The sequence below is a fragment of the Orcinus orca genome, chromosome 20, assembly GCF_937001465.1.
Source record: "Orcinus orca chromosome 20, mOrcOrc1.1, whole genome shotgun sequence".
Classification (NCBI taxonomy): domain Eukaryota; kingdom Metazoa; phylum Chordata; class Mammalia; order Artiodactyla; family Delphinidae; genus Orcinus; species Orcinus orca.
Window position 1 is genome coordinate 43654264 of NC_064578.1, and position 15278 is coordinate 43669541.

General features: G+C 48.7%; 2 protein-coding genes across 3 annotated transcripts in view; one reads left to right on the forward strand and one right to left on the reverse strand.

The window, feature by feature from the left end:
- HCST (hematopoietic cell signal transducer) lies at nucleotides 1–1763 on the forward strand. The gene is made up of 4 exons (XM_004284215.3): nucleotides 1–104; nucleotides 499–522; nucleotides 937–1068; nucleotides 1294–1763. The coding sequence occupies exons 1-4, from the start codon at nucleotides 62–64 to the stop codon at nucleotides 1332–1334; spliced, it is 240 nt and encodes a 79-aa protein (XP_004284263.1). The 5' UTR covers nucleotides 1–61; the 3' UTR covers nucleotides 1335–1763.
- TYROBP (transmembrane immune signaling adaptor TYROBP) overlaps nucleotides 1580–15278 on the reverse strand; it is a 26760-nt gene continuing 13061 nt past the window's right edge. The window contains exons 3-7 of one of the 2 annotated variants that reach the window (XM_012538417.3): nucleotides 4530–4778; nucleotides 4122–4148; nucleotides 3830–3964; nucleotides 3607–3650; nucleotides 1580–1814 (exon numbers count right to left, since the gene is read on the reverse strand). In XM_012538417.3, the coding sequence (XP_012393871.1) occupies nucleotides 1755–1814; nucleotides 3607–3650; nucleotides 3830–3964; nucleotides 4122–4148; nucleotides 4530–4581 (318 nt within the window). In that variant the 5' untranslated portion in view covers nucleotides 4582–4778 and the 3' untranslated portion in view covers nucleotides 1580–1754. Of the gene's footprint in view, nucleotides 1815–3606; nucleotides 3654–3829; nucleotides 3965–4121; nucleotides 4149–4529; nucleotides 4779–15278 lie in introns of both variants that reach the window. The other variant, XM_004284202.4, reaches the window with a different exon arrangement.

Here is a 15278-nt window from a genome sequence, read left to right on the forward strand (position 1 = left end):
TTCCTCAGGACTTCTCTGGACCAAAGCCCTTTGACAGACCTCTTCCAGCCCTCAGCCCACCATGGTTCCTGCAGGCAACATCCCGTTCCTGCTTTTGCTCCCAGGTGAAGCCAGTGGTTATGGGGGGTGTTAGGCAGAGCTTTGTGAAAGGAGTGGCTTGGGGTGGCATCTGAAGGGAGGGGTGCTGAGGATGGGTCCTTCTCCCAGTGCCCTTGCCCTTCCAGAGAGAGACTTCTGGGCCTGGTTCTTTGGGGAGGGAAGCTGAGTTTGGATGGCTGCTGTTCGTCCCCTTGTCACCGCTGGGTGAGATTTCCCGTGAGGTGAGATTTCTGACTTCCTGTCTCCCTCTGTGTCTCTGGGTGCTTCCCTCCCATTTGGCCCCTCTTTCTTATTTGACCTCTCCCGAGTGGAGGCTACTTCTCAGGACATCACCTTTCCCTGCACCCTGTTTTGAGAACCACCTCTCCCCACTGATCTACCTTCCCTCTCCTTCCTCAGTGGCTGCAGCTCAGACGACCCCAGGTGAGAAATCAACACCCTGTCCCCTTTGCAGCACCGCTTCAGGTCCTGCTTCCATCCCTAAAGTGTGGCCTGTGGGTCCTGGATCTCACCTCACATCCCTGAATCAGAGCCCCCAGAGGATCTGCAGCCCTCTCTAGGTCCCCATCTCACTGTCCTCATCGCCAAACTGAAGGCCCAGGGACTCGGCCGTCCGCCAGCCTGTCTTCAGGAGTATTTACTATGCCCAGAGCACAGTCCTGGGAGCCCTGGGACACCCCCCAGCCTCTCTCTGGATCTCCCTCTCCCCTTTCATTCCCCAGGAACCTGGGACACCCACCTCCAAAGGGACTTCCTCTGACCCATATGCCCAAAGCCCAGGCCCAAGTGTCTGGAACCCCCCTCAGCTGCCTTCTATCTTGGCTCCCACCCCTTCAGGTTCCTGTTCTGGATGTGGGCCCCTCTCCCTGCCACTCCTGGCGGGCCTCGTGGCTGCAGATGCGGTCGTGTCACTGCTAATCGTGGTGGTGTTGTTTGTGTGTGTGCGCCCACGCAGCAGGCCCACCCAAGGTGAGGGCAGGGACAGAGCTGGGCCTGAAGAGGCATGGTGTCCCTAGGGAGGGGGTCCCCAGGGCGGGTGCCCCCGGGCAAGCCCTTGAGGTTCTGGGGAAACCCTGGGGGCGGTGCTTAGGGGAACTCCTGAGGAAACCCCTGAGGCAGGGGGTCCCCAAGGAAGTGGAGATGTGGGTGGAAGGTGGGTGGTCAGGCCTCGTGCTTTCTCTCCCCCACCCCCAGAAGATGGCAAAATCTGCATCAACATGCCTGGCAGGGGCTGACTCCCCAGTAACTGTGACATAGGACTTCTGACCCTGTCATCCTGGATTGTGTGTGGCGGCACAGGAAATCCAGCCCTCTTCTGGGCTGGAATAAAGCAATTGAAATACTTCCTGTTCTAATTCTTTCTCAGACAACCCAGGTTCCCCAAAGGCTCCCTCTCATTTAGCTGTTTCTGGGTCCTTGATCCACCTAGAACCCCGCATATCCCCATCCCGTCAGCCCAGGGATCTGGAATAACTCAACATTGTTTGTGCGCTCCATGTTTATTTGGGGGCAGTAGTGGGGAGAGGTCTGATGTCTCATTGTGGACACTCTGTGGATCCGTATCTTGGTGGGAGTAGGACTAGAGTGCTGGGCAGGCATCAGGAATGAGTGGATCCAGGCATCAGGTTGCTGACTGCCCTGGTCTGGGCTCATTTTTAATATGGCCTCTGTGTGTTGAGGCTGCTGTAGACATCTGTCCTCTGGCCTTGGAGCTCCTAAAGGGATGGACAGGGTGTGGACCATCAGTGAAGGGGGTCCACCAAATAAACTGAAAATAAAATCTAGCCTTCTCCCAGTGGCCTGCAAGGCCCCTGGCAGCTTCTTCAACCTTGTAGCCATGAAAGAGATCTGGACTTTATTCAAGTGCCTTCAATGTTCCCCCTTCTCCTCTGCCTCATTGTTATGCCCCAGCCGAGGGGCCTTTGTGTGTGCTGTTCACTCTGCCTGAAACATTGGTCCCCTAGATATTCCCATGGGTAGTTCCTTCTCACCCTTCAAGTCTCAGCTCATGTCACTTTCTCATAGAAGCATTTCTTGATTTCCCCATCTATAGTTTCTTCCCCACACACTCGAGTCACTGTCACATCAACCTACTTTATTTCCTTCATGTTGCCTCCCCAAATGATTTTATTTGTTAATCTGCTTCAAGTCTGTCTCCCCAGGACTTCCCTGGTGGCGCAGTGGTTAGGAATCCGCCTGCCAATGCAGGGGACATGGGTTCGAGCCCTGGTCCAGGAAGATACCACATGCCACGGAGCAACTAAGCCCATGAGCCACAACTACTGAGCCTGTGCTCTAGAGCCCGCGAGCCACAACTACTGAGCCCACGTGCCACAACTACTGAAGCCTGCACGCCTAGAGCCCGTGCTCTGCAACAAGAGAAGCCACCGCAATGAGAAGTCCGCGCACCGCAAAAAAGAGTAGCCCCCGCTCGCCGCAACTAGAGAAAGCCTGCGCGCAGCAACAAAGACCCAACGCAGCCAAAGATAAAAATTAATTAATTAATTAAAAAAAAAAGTCTGTCTCCCCAACTAGGATGTAAGCTCTGCTGCTGTGTCTCCAGCATCTAGCATATATAGGCCCTCAACAAATTCCACCAAAGGAATGAATAAACTGGGGCTTTGCCCTAAAATTTCACTGTCCCCCACCTCCCCCAGTAACTGGAAAGCCCCTTCAGTCCTCTGGACCTCACAGAGCCGAACTTGAGATTCTTATACTTTACAAAGAGACTTTTTATCCACAAGTGAGGCAAAGCAAAGTTGGCTGCAGACAAGTAAAACAGATTTCACAGAGCAGGGTTCACGATGGGGATGGGGTGGGGCTCTATGCCCCCAAGGTGCAGGCCTCAGATAGAATCCCTGAAATCATATACACATGCCCAGTCTGGAGTTCATCTTTCTGGAGAGGGTCTGTTTGGCTTCCATTAGATTCTCAGAGGAGGTCATGACCCCCTAAAGGGTTAAGAATGGCATGGACAGGAGGTGGGAGATGGAAAGATGACGTTTGCATTATGGTTCTTAAGGGTTTCAAGGATACTTGCACCGCCTCTAGATTATATGCACAATTTTGTATTTTTTGTGTGGATTTTTCTGAAGAGTCTCTGGCTTTCGTCAGTTTCTCAAAGGCTGCAGGGTCCCTCCCCCACAAATTCAGAGCTCCTTTCTTTAGAGTTACCAAACTAGGGTTGAATTATATCCTCTGCCCTTATGAGGACTTCTCTGAGAAATCAGCCTGTCCTGGGCTGGGCTTTTGGAGAACGATTCAGAGCCTGCCTTCTGGCTGAGACAAACTACCCCTGTATTTCCCCTCCGCGCATTTTAAGCTGAGCATAAGGTGGTGATGGATCATTGAAAGCAGTTTTGGATGTTTTGTCTTCAAGCGTTTGAGGAGCTGCTGAGAAAGTGGGCTTTAGGGCCTAGGTTCTGCAGGGGCTGGGGGAGGGGTATTTGGGACAAGACACCCTCAGGGCAGGAGTGAGGTTTGAGAAAGAAAAGCTGGTTTCCTCACCTGATAAGGCGACTCTGTCTCAGTGATGTGCTGTTTCCGGGTCACTGCTTGGGGGTGGGGAACAGCAGAGTTCAGAGACAGACGGGGTGAGAATCGGACCATTTGGTTGCAAAAGCCGCCCCTCCATCACCTCCTTTTGGGTGGACGTGACTTGGGAGCTCACCCCTCCCCGCCAGGGAAGTCCTCAGAGGGTCCCAGGCCATCCCCGGCCAGCTCCACTCACCCTCCGTGGGCCCTCGCCCCCGAGGGACCAGCCGACCCAGGGAGTACACGGCCAGGGCGATGAGGAGGGTGAGCACCAGGTCCCCCAGCACGATCCCCGCCAGCATGCCGGGGCTCACGGAGGAGCAGCTGCAGTCTGGGAACGTAAGTGGCACAGGAGTCAGAGACCAGTGGGAGCTGGGAATTGGGAGGTGGTGTCAGTCATCAGGGGGTGGTGTGGAGAGACTGGGGAAGGGACAGAGGTGGGGTGGTCTTTGGGAGATAGGGAGGGGGATCGCAAGGTCTAGGCCTACCTGCGTGGGCCTGAACGAAGCTGAGACCTGAGGAGAGAAAAAGAAGGTAAACTGAGACACGTGACTATGACTGGGGGTTGGGCAGAGAAGCTGCTTAGGGTGGGTCCTAACAGGCAGCAGGCGCAGGTGGAGAGCCACGTCTGGTGGGACCTGCGGGCCGGCATCACGGCCACCAGACTGTGTTACTTCTACATCGACGTGTCCTGTTGCAACACCCTCAGAATCCCCTCCCTCTGCTTCTCCCAGAGGCCAGATCTTGTGGGGCACAGGCTCTGGGAGAGACCCATAGGGTTTTGGGCCCCAGGGATCTGCTTCGGTATCAACCCCCACCCTTTGGTTCTCTCTTTCCGCCCTGTTCCCTTTCCTGCCCAGAACTGAGCCCAGGAGCTGCCGAAGCCCCCAACTCACCACCCACAGTCAGGAGAGACAGGAGCCTGTTGGAAGGTCCAAGGCCCCCCATGATGCAGGCGACGCTGCTGGACACCACAGTCCAAGGCGGGTGGGATGTGACGTAGTGTCCAACCAAGGAAAGGAGGAAGTCTGAGGTGGGTGGTGGCAGGAGGGAGGAGGGGACGATGGGGGAGGAGGAACGGAGACGGATACCACCAAAGAGTCAGGCCCAGACACCCCAGAGGGCCATGCTGCAGTCCCCAGTGGCTGGAACGAAGGGCAAAAGATACATGTGTCAACTCGACCTCCATCCCTAGGCAGGGGTCAGACATCATTATAACACGAGGGTCTGTGGCTGACTGTGATTGAAGCTATCTCTGCCTCTTCCTGGCTGGACAACCTTGAACAAGTCACTCAACCTCTCTGGGCCTCAGTTTCCTCATCTGTAAAATGAGGAGTAAAATAGTACCTACTTTATACTATTGTTGTGGGGAATCAAATGAATTAATATTTCTAGAACAGGGTCTGACCCTTGTCAGCTTTTTATAAGAACCAGTTATAATTACTTGACAATCAGAACCGTGTGATGTTCATAGGATATTAAAAGAGAGCCATCAGGATATGGGTACTAACGACGTGCAGTCACCCTGTGTTCATGCATTTAACCCCCAAGAACACTCTTCTGAGGGAGATGCTCTGATCCCCATTTTACAGAAAGATAAAGACACTTGCCCAAGGTGACACAGAACATAAAGGCAGAAATGGAACCCAGGACCCAAAGACAAATATTTGACCCTTAGAAAGAAAAAAGAACCAAGATGGAGGATAGGGAAGGAGAAAGTAGCGGGAAGGCAGAGAAAGAGGGAGAGGAATAGGCAGTGACACAGATGCACACAGCACAGATGCAGGACTGGGGCTTTGGGGTGAGGCAGGTGGGGGAAATGTGGTAACACTGGGCCAGGTTAGGCTGCTCCCACCAAATGAGGAAGTGGCTGGAAGCGAGCACTGAGGGAGGCCACCCAGGAGATGACAAGGACTTCTAGCCCCAGCAGGAGATGAGCTGGGGCTGGGGAAGGAGGAACCTGAGGTTAGGGCCAGCAGCAGGAAGCCCCCCTCCCCTGTCCAGGCGGAACACCCACAGGTCCCCAGGGGGCCGGGCTCAGGAGAAAAAAGGGGAAACTGGATGCTGGTCATGGGACAGACACTGAGTGGCCTGTTGCGGGGGCGTAGTATTCGAGTCTGGAAGAGGGCCAGGGCCGAGTCCCAGGCAGCACTGGCTGCTAACGCCGCCACTGCCCAGGCCTGGCCGAGTTCCGCTGCAGAAGAATCAACACCCCACCATCACCACCACCACCACCAGGTCCGGAGGGAGTAGGTCCTGCAGGCCCTACTGGCACACCAGGCATCTCAAGGTGGCTGAAGTCCAGCAAGCCGGGGGGCCGTCAGAGACCAGAGGAAGCTCTGAGCCGGGAGGGCTTTGATCTGACTCGGGTGTTCCCAGGGCTCCCTCTGGCTGGGGGTGGGGAGCAGACTGTGGGGGGCAGGGGCAGGAGCTGGGGGCCAGGCTGCTGCAATGATCCAGTTTCTCGTGAGGATTTTGTGAGGTCTGTTAGAATCAGGCTTCCTGGCACCCTGTATATGCTCGATGAATGTTAATCTTTATCAACATCATTGCTGTTACTGTTATTAGTACTTCAAGTCTTCAGTTCTGGGCTCGCCTTGAGAAAAATCCTCCCTCGACCTCTCAGCCTCGGCCTCCTGATCTGATTCTTCCAACTGCAGCCAGGCCCAGGCTGTCCCCAGTCTACCAGCCCCACACCCAGGCAGCACCTAGTCAGAACAGATGTGGCCACAGGGCTCGATCAGAGTCCTGGGGCTCCCCTTTGCTTGATGAGATGTGGGGAAGTCTGAGGTGTCCCAAGGGAGCCAACTGGGGTGGTGGTAGATATTTGTGGGACGTGGGATAGAGGCTCTTTACCAACCCAAAGTGAAGTATTTCAATATTTTTGCGACAGGTACAACTTTACTGGTGCAGACCCTGATACGCCAGCCTGGGCTGGTCTCCACTCCCTGGTCTCCATTCCACCGGGAAAAGGAACAGGCTGAGATGGAGGGCAGCATCCTCCTCCCAGAGCCAGACTCCAGGAAGCAGGGTTGCCCCCCCCGGCCACCAGATCTTTAAGTGTCTCAGTCTCTCCTGGCAGCAGCGCAAGAGTTGGGGAAGGTCAAAGCTGACTTTCCCAGAAGGCAGGCTGTGTGCTGAGTCTGTGACAAGCTTGCCTCTGTGGGAGCTACAGTCCCTCCCCACTCTCCCTGCTTCCACTTTTGCCCCCTACAGTCCATCTTCCCCACACCAGCCAGAGGAAGCTTTCTGAAAAGTGAGACAAATAACCCACTTTTTTAAATGGCCGAAAGATTGGAACAGACACGTCACAAAACAAGAGATGTGACTGGCCGAATAACATGTGAAAAAACACTCAGTTTCCTCAGAAAGATAAAGACACTTCATGTCATTAGGGAGATACAAACTAAATCCACATGTCATTAGGGAGATATAAACTAAAACCACAATGAAATACACACCTACTAAAATGACAAAAAAAAATTTTTTTAAGTATTTATTTGACTTCACCCGGTCTCAGCTGTGGCATGCAGGATCTAGTTCCCTGATCAGGGATCAAACCTGGGCCCCCTGCCTTGGGAGTGTGGAGTCCCAAACACTGGACCACCAGGGAAGTCCCTAGAATGACAATAATTAAAAACACGGACCCTACCAAGTGTCAGCAGAGACGTGGAGCAATTGGAAATGTAAAATAGAACCTTGGAAAAGAGTTTGATAGTTTCTTATAAAGTTAAATAGTCACCTACGCATAGATCCAGCAATTCTGCAAAAGAAGGCATTTACCCGAGAGAAATAAAAACATATGTTCATATAAAGACCTGCCCATCTCTGTGTCCTCCCCTCGGGCCTCTTTTCACCTCACTTCCCCTACTCGAGTTACACTGGTCTTCTTGCTGTTTCTTGAATAAGTCAAGCTCATTCTCACCTCAGGGCCTTTGTACCTGCTGTTCCCCCTGTCTGTGATGCTTTTCCTGAAGTCTTTGAATAATTGACCCTTTCTCATCCTCCAGGTGTCAACCCAAATGCTACACACTCACAGAGGCCTCTCCTGGTCACCACTGCTCAAGTCACCTCCTACCAATTTCATTTTCTTCCTGTATTTGTCATGCCTGAAATTCTCTGACTTACGTATTCCTATTTCTACGGTCCGCCACTTCCTCTAGAATGGAAACTCCATAAGAAGAGGAATCTTTCTGTCTTGTTCACTGTTGTGTCCCCAGCACACATAGCAGATGCTCAATAAATATTCTTTGGCTCTTGGCCCTAATGACCACCAGTGGTAACAGGTTGTATTAAACATGGCTCCTCGGGCTTCCCTGGTGGCACAGTGGTTGAGAGTCCGCCTGCCGATGCAGGGGACACGGGTTCGTGCCCCGGTCCGGGAGGATCCCACATGCCACGGAGCGGCTGGGCCCGTGAGCCATGGCCGCTGAGCTTGCGCGTCCGGAGCCTGTGCTCCGCAACGGGAGAGGCCACAACAGTGAGAGGCCCGCGTACCGCAAAAAAAAAAAGACTGGGACTTCCCTGGTAGCCCAGTGGGTAGGACTCCATGCCATGCTCCCAGTGCAGGGTCCCAGGTTCGATCCCTGGTCAGCGAACTAGATCCCACATGCATGCTGCAACTAAGAAGTCCACGTGCTGCAACTAAGACCCAGCACAGCCAAAATAAATAAATAAATATTAAAAAAACCAAGAAAGATCAAAAACCCAACTACCACTTCTGAGGTGTCAGGAGCAAAAGCAGGATACTGCACGTGGTCCCTGCACACAGCACCACCAAGTGGGTTGGCCAACCGCCTAAGCCAACCCTCCGGCCCGGACCCATGAACCCACCCCTACCCTCACCCAATTTAAGTTACCAGCTCACTCCCCTTCAGGAAGCAAGCAAGGGGAACTGTTACTTGTTTTTGCTCCTTCGTGCTGCAGCACGAGTCCCAGTACAGCCTTGCCTGAATTTCTCATCTGGCCTCTTATCAATTACTATTGATTAAGGAGTCCAAGAACCCTGGTTGGTTAGATAGATAGATAGATAGATAGGGATATATAATATAGATATAGATATATATCCTGGGAAAGGGCAAAGATTGGCTCAACACAAATAATCTGCCCACCTCAAAACTGGGGTGAGGGGTGAAATCTGTAAGAAAATGGCAGGATGCATGAGGACACTGAAATGGAGCAGGAGGGAGGAACAGTCCCTATAAGCAGCGTGGAGGGGATGCTGTTGGTGTCTCACCCATATTCCCTCAGCATTTACCATTTCCAAGCACACAACCTGGCTTCTGAGTGCCTGCACTGTGGCTATCTTCTTGAGGGCTCTTTCCGGCTGTTGTAACCCACTCCGCCCAAGCTGGAAAGGGCCAGGGAGTTAATGCTCCTGGGAGCAGCTCTCTACCAATAACTGACGGGAGTTGGTAGATAAATACCCCAGCTCCCTCAAGGCTTGGATGAACAACTCTAGACTGTTCTACAGTCTTCCAGGATTCCCCAGCAAGATTAAGCTCCAATTGCTCTAGATAACACACCCTTCATTGGCTCATCCTTCCCTGTCTCCCTTCCCCACTCCCTGTTGGTGTTCTCTGAACTTCAAGTAAATGGCTTGCACTTGAATCCTCTTTCAGCGTCTGCTTCTGGGGGAACCTACACTAAGACAAAGGGAGTTTAATTTCCAGAAGGAAAGAGGGGCACCGGGTTGTCAGTACAATGGATGCCCATGACATCTCTTATCCCTACCCCTTTCTCAAAAGACTTGCTGCTTCCACAATTTGAAAGTAGGAATTATCCATGCCCACCCCCTGGCACCAGTTATTAAACCAAGGTTACACTTGACCGAAACATAGCAGTCAGGGTTCTTCGTTACATACCATAGAAACCAAGGCAACAGAAAAGGAGGTGTGTTCAATGATGTTAAGGAAACCGCTGAATCTCTAGGAGGGCCAGAGAAGCACTCCCGGGGCTACACAAATCCTAATGCCCACACAGAATTTTCTGCTAAGACTTCTGATGTTCACATCAGAATCGATTTTACAGGTGGCCTCCTTCTCACTCTCTTTCAAATCGAATCATGATGTGAGTACCAAAATACTTGCAGATGAAATATGATGTTTGGTATTTGCTACATAACAAGACAGAAGAGGGGAATGAGTGGTAAAGGATGGGCCATGGTTGGCCAGTTGTTGGGAGTAGATAGATTATTGAGGACTCCTCATACTTTTCTGTCTACTTTTCTGTCTTTTCAAAATTTTCCAAATTAAAAAAACAATTTTCAAACATGGGTGCATTTGGTTGGCAGAGTACGGAAAACATGCCCACACCACAGCTGCAAGAAAGGGTGGGAAAGTGGTCTCTGATTTCTAGACTGGGGAGGCCAAATTCATAAGGTAGGAAATTCCCAAAATGTAGAGCTGATGTTCAGAAAGCCCTGGACCTCTGGATAGAAAGCATGAGAATTGTCCAAAATACCAGGGGAACCAATCCATCTGGCCTGCCTTACCCTTCCTAGATAAGATAATAGTTTGATTCTTTGGTCAAAATAAAATGGAAAACCACAATGAGATACCACTACACATCTATTAGAATGGCAAACAACAACACTGACAATATCTAGAGCTGCCAAAGATGTGAACAGCTAGAACTCTTATACATTGCCGATGGGAGTGCAAAATAGTACAGACCCTTTAGAAAACAGTTCGGCTGTTTCTTATAAGGTTAAACATATTCTTACCATATGACCCAACAATCTCATTCCTAGGTGGTTTTTTGTTTTGTTTTGTTATGTTTGTGGCTGCACTGGGTCTTCTTGCTGTGCGCGGGCTTTCTCTAGTTGTGGTGAATGGGGGCTACTCTTTGTTGCAGTGCGCTGGCTTCTCATTGCGGTGGTTTCTCTTGTTACAGAGCATGGGCTCTAGGTGCGCGGGCTTCAGTAGCTGTAGCAAGTAGGCTCAGTAGTTGTGGCTCACGGGCTCTAGAGTGCAGGCTCAGCTCAGCGCACGGGCTTAGTTGCGCATGTGGGATCTTCCCGGACCAGGGCTCGAACCCGTGTACCCTGCGTTGGCAGGCAGATTCTTAACCACTGCGCCACCAGGGAAGCCCTCATTCCTAGGTTTTTACCCCAGAGAAGTGAAAACTTAAGTGCACATAAAAACCAGTAGGCCATATGAATAGTGGCTTTCGTCATAATTGCCCAAAACTAGAAACAACCCAAGTGTTCGTCAACAGATGAATGGATAAACAAACTGTGATACTTCCATACAATGGAATACTATTCGGCAATTAAAGGGAATAAGCTACTAATACACACAACAGCACAGACACATCTGAAATGCATCATGTTAAGTGAAAGAAGCCGGACTCAAAAGTCTACATGCACGATTCCATTCATATGACATTCTGGAAAAGGTAAACTATAGGGACAGGCATCAGATCAGTGCCTGCCAAGGGCTGGAAGTAGAGGGAGAGGGTGACCACAAAGGGAAATCCGGGAGTGATAGAATTCTATATTTTCATCGTGGTGACAATTACATGGCTGTATGCATTCTTCAAACCCATAGAAAAATACACTAAAAAGGGTGATTTTTACTCTATGTAAATTCTACCTGAATAAAAAAAATTGTTTTTGTTTTTAATGAAATGGCAGCTGTAAGCACCAAAGAAACTGGTAAAGAGGTTTCACAATCTCTTTATTTCCTACCAGTTATTTCCTATCAGTGGATGACTACCCAGATGTTTCCCACTCTGGCGTAAGGGAAAGTGCTAGCAAGCACTGTTTGGCTAGAAGGTGAGTGAGCCTGAATTCTAGTGATCAGCAAACATTGTTTTCTCCCCTTCTTCTATTGAAATAGCATCTGGAATTGGGCATCTGGTCCCCTGGCCAAGACTATGTTTCTCAGTCTCTTTGGAGCCAGGTGAGGCCTTGTAACTGTCTTCTGGCCAATGGAATGTGGGAAGAAACAAAATGGGCAACTTCTTTTTGTTTGTTTGTTTTGTTTTCGGTTTGTTTTTTGGCCACGTTGTGTGGCATTCGAGATCTTAGTTCCCCAACCAGGAATTGAACCCGTGCCCCTTGCACTGGGAGCACGGAATCTTAACCACTGGACCGCCAGGGAAGTGGCCCGGTTGTGTTTCTGAAGGCAAAAGTGTGCCCTGCCCGTCTCTGCCCTTCCTCTTGGCTGGAGTGTGGCCCTGACACTGGCAGTGGGCACCCATCTTAGACCACAACGGCCAAGTTTTATTCATAAAATGAAGGCCTTTTAAATATAATTAAAGCAATACTTGATAGATTTATCAACTGTGTTTTACCCATATCATAAACGCAGTCATTACAAATGAATTAGAACTCTACAAGCTGATTTGAAGGGATTTTAACTGAGAAAAGCAAGATGCAGAGAAGTGAATCTAGTACGATTCCAAGCAATGACCAAAAAGAATCCCTTATAAATATATGTATACATGTTTGCATATTTGAGTGATGGTGGAGTAAACTATGTAAGGATACACCTGGGCCGCTAACGCTGGTAATACTGGTGACCTGGATCAGGATAGGAGATGGGGGAGGGTAATCACAAAACAGGGTTGAAAGGAAGGGAACTGGGACATCCCTCGTGATCCAGTGGCTAAGACTTCGCCTTCCAACGCAGTGGGTGCGCGTTCGATCCCTGATCAGGGAGCTAAGATCTCACATGCCTCGTGGCCAAAAAACCAAAACATAAAACAGAAGCAAAACTGTAACAAATTCAATAAAGACTTTAAAAATGGTCCACATCAAAAAAAAACCTAAAAAAAAATGTTTTCCTTCTAAGTTTGGAATAAGACAAAGAAAGATGCCTATTGTCATCACTTCTGTTCGATTTTGTCCTGGAGACCTTAACTCTGAAGTAAAGCAGGAAAATAAATAAAAGGTTATTGCCACCATTATTAATAGATTATATGATTCTGGCTAAAGAAAATTCAGAAGACTCTATAGACTAATTTATTAGAATTCATAACAGAATTTAGTGAGGTAACTGGATATAAAATCAACCTACAAAAATCAATTTTATTGCTATATACCAGCCATAAACCAAACAAAGGTGGAAAAAAGTAACACTTTACATTAGCATGAATGGCCAAGTAGCTAGTAATAAATCTAACAAACTATATGAAAAGCCTGTACAGGGAAACTCTGTCAAAGACTTTTAAAAAAATCTAGATAAATGGTTTGATATACCATGTTATTGGATTTGGATAGCAGTTTCCCCTGAATTTACCTATATATTCAATCCATTCATAATCTAGACTCTAAAAGCTTTTTTCTGTGGAACTTGCAGATGGATCCTAAATTTTACACTGAAATACAAAGAGCCGATTATAACAAAGATACTCTTAGACAAGAACAAGATGAGAGGTCTCTCACCCTACCTGATATCAAGACTTATTGTAAAGCTGCTGAAGGAGTGAGTGGAAGTGGTTTAACCACTTTGGAAACAGTATGGCATTGTTTTTCCCAGTGACTCAGAACTTCTGCCCCTCTACCTGTATCCTGGGAAGACTAGTGGATGGACACCAGGAAGCCTGTGTAAACCTCTTCACAGCTGCGCTATTTGCAAAGCCCTTCAGGGGAACCAACACACATGCCCATCACAGGAGAATGGGTACGTATATTGTAGCCCATTCACACAATAATGATAATAATTATCCTGGATCCATAGAATAAACACAGTAGATACTAATACTTGCTACAACGTGGATTTATCTCACAAACAGAATGTTAAGTGAAAGGAAAAAAAGCCATATACAAAAGAGTACATGCAATATGGTCCTCATTTGCATAAAGTTTAAAAATAGTCCAGATTAGACTACAGTGTTTAGTAAGCACAGGTAGGGGGAAAAACTATTAAGAAAAGCAAGGAAGGGATTCTATCAAATCAAAATGGTGGTAACCTGTCAGAGAAGAGGAAGCTTTACGAATAAAAAAGGACAAAACATTTTCTAGACTGCACTGATGACCTCTTTTTTTTCTGTGGCGGTAGATGGTCAAGTGTTCACTCAATGATTCATTATGCCGTGCATTTGCTTTTTGTTTGGGGCTTCTGTGGGCTCTTTTGATAGGTGTTCTATATGTCACAATAAATAAAATGTAAAAGATCTAATAATGCTTGCTCGTTGTGAAAATTTTGAAAAACACAGCAAAATACAAAAAGAAAAAGAAACTTCACCTACATCTGAGAGACAACCTCATTACAATATTTTGTTATATTTCCATCCTGTCATTTTACTGGGTATATTTTTATATATTTCTGACCATATCATATATGCAAATTTGCATTCTGCCCATTTTTGCAACCAACTTGTATTAACCTGAAACAAGCAGCTATATTCCCTTTGACTGCTCATTCATGACGTGACCTCACTGTTACCCTCGCTATTTGCCCTGGGAAGAAACCAAAGAGATGACCCTCAGAATAAATTAGACACCAAAGCTAAGACTTTATTTCTCTGTCCACCTATGCTTAGAAAGAGTGGTGGGCTGAGTCTCCATTTCCCTTTTCCCCTTCCCACTGCCTGGAGCATGGATGTGGTGGGAGCCACCTTGGACCACTCAGGCCGGGACGCTCCCCTAGGGATGGGAGAGCCATAGGTCAAAGCAGCCTGCATCTCTGATGCCATAAAGCCTCCATACTGACACCATGAAGCCCTGGACTGCTTATGCTTGGTCTACTGGTGAGAGAGAATTAAAGTTCTCCTTTGTTTAAGCTGTAGTTATATTGAGTTCTGTTACGGATTCATGTCCTACCTAACATAGACCCTACCTAAATGCTCATTATATGTGAGCATTTTCTCATGTTCCCAAAATCTCCTTAGAAGTATCAGTCTTGGGACTTCCCTGGTGGCGCAGTGGTTAAGAATCCACCTGCCAATGCAGGGGACACGGGTTCGAGCCCTGGTCTGGGAAGATCCCACATGCCACAGAGCAACTAAGCCTGTGCACCACACAACTGGACCTGTACTTTAGGGTCCACGAGCCACAACTACTGAGCCGTGTGCCACAACTAATGAATCCCGCACTCCTAGAGCCCATGATCTGCAACAAGAGAAGCCACTGCAATGAGAAGCCTGTGCACCACAACGAAGAGTATCCCCTGCTCACCGCAGCTAGAGAAATCCCGTGGGCAGCAATGAAGGCCCAACGCAGCCAAAAATAAATTAATTAATTAATTAAATTTTTAAAAGTCTCTTAAAAAAAAAGAAGTATCATTCTTAATTGGTTCATAATATTGTGTCCTGTGAAGTTACTGAATTTTTCATCCACTCATGCATTCATCCATTTATTCCATCACATATTTGTTGAGTGCTTACTGGGCCCCTGGATGGGTGATGGGTATGCAATGGTGAATAAAACTGCCTTCCTGCAGCTTACATCCTAGTGGAAGAAGACAGGTGATACACAAGAAAACAAATAAATAAACAAGATAACCCTTCCCTATGTTCAGATACAGCATGTTCCCAAATGTGTAGCAGAGACTAATTGCTCACTAAAACTGCCCCCCTTTGCACACAGCTGGACCACATTTCCCATCCTCCCTTATAATCAGGTATGTGAGCCAATGAGCAAGTGGGCAGATGTGTGTCTGACTTCCAGGTGTGATCCCCCAAACCTCCCACTTAGG

Coding starts and splice junctions, on each gene's coding strand:
- HCST (XM_004284215.3), top strand. CDS start 62: ATGGTTCCTGCAGGCAACATCCCGTTCCTGCTTTTGCTCCCAG. Junction 523..936: donor TGCAGCTCAGACGACCCCAG/GTGAGAAATCAA, acceptor CCACCCCTTCAG/GTTCCTGTTCTGGATGTGGG. Junction 1,069..1,293: donor ACGCAGCAGGCCCACCCAAG/GTGAGGGCAGGG, acceptor CCCCACCCCCAG/AAGATGGCAAAATCTGCATC.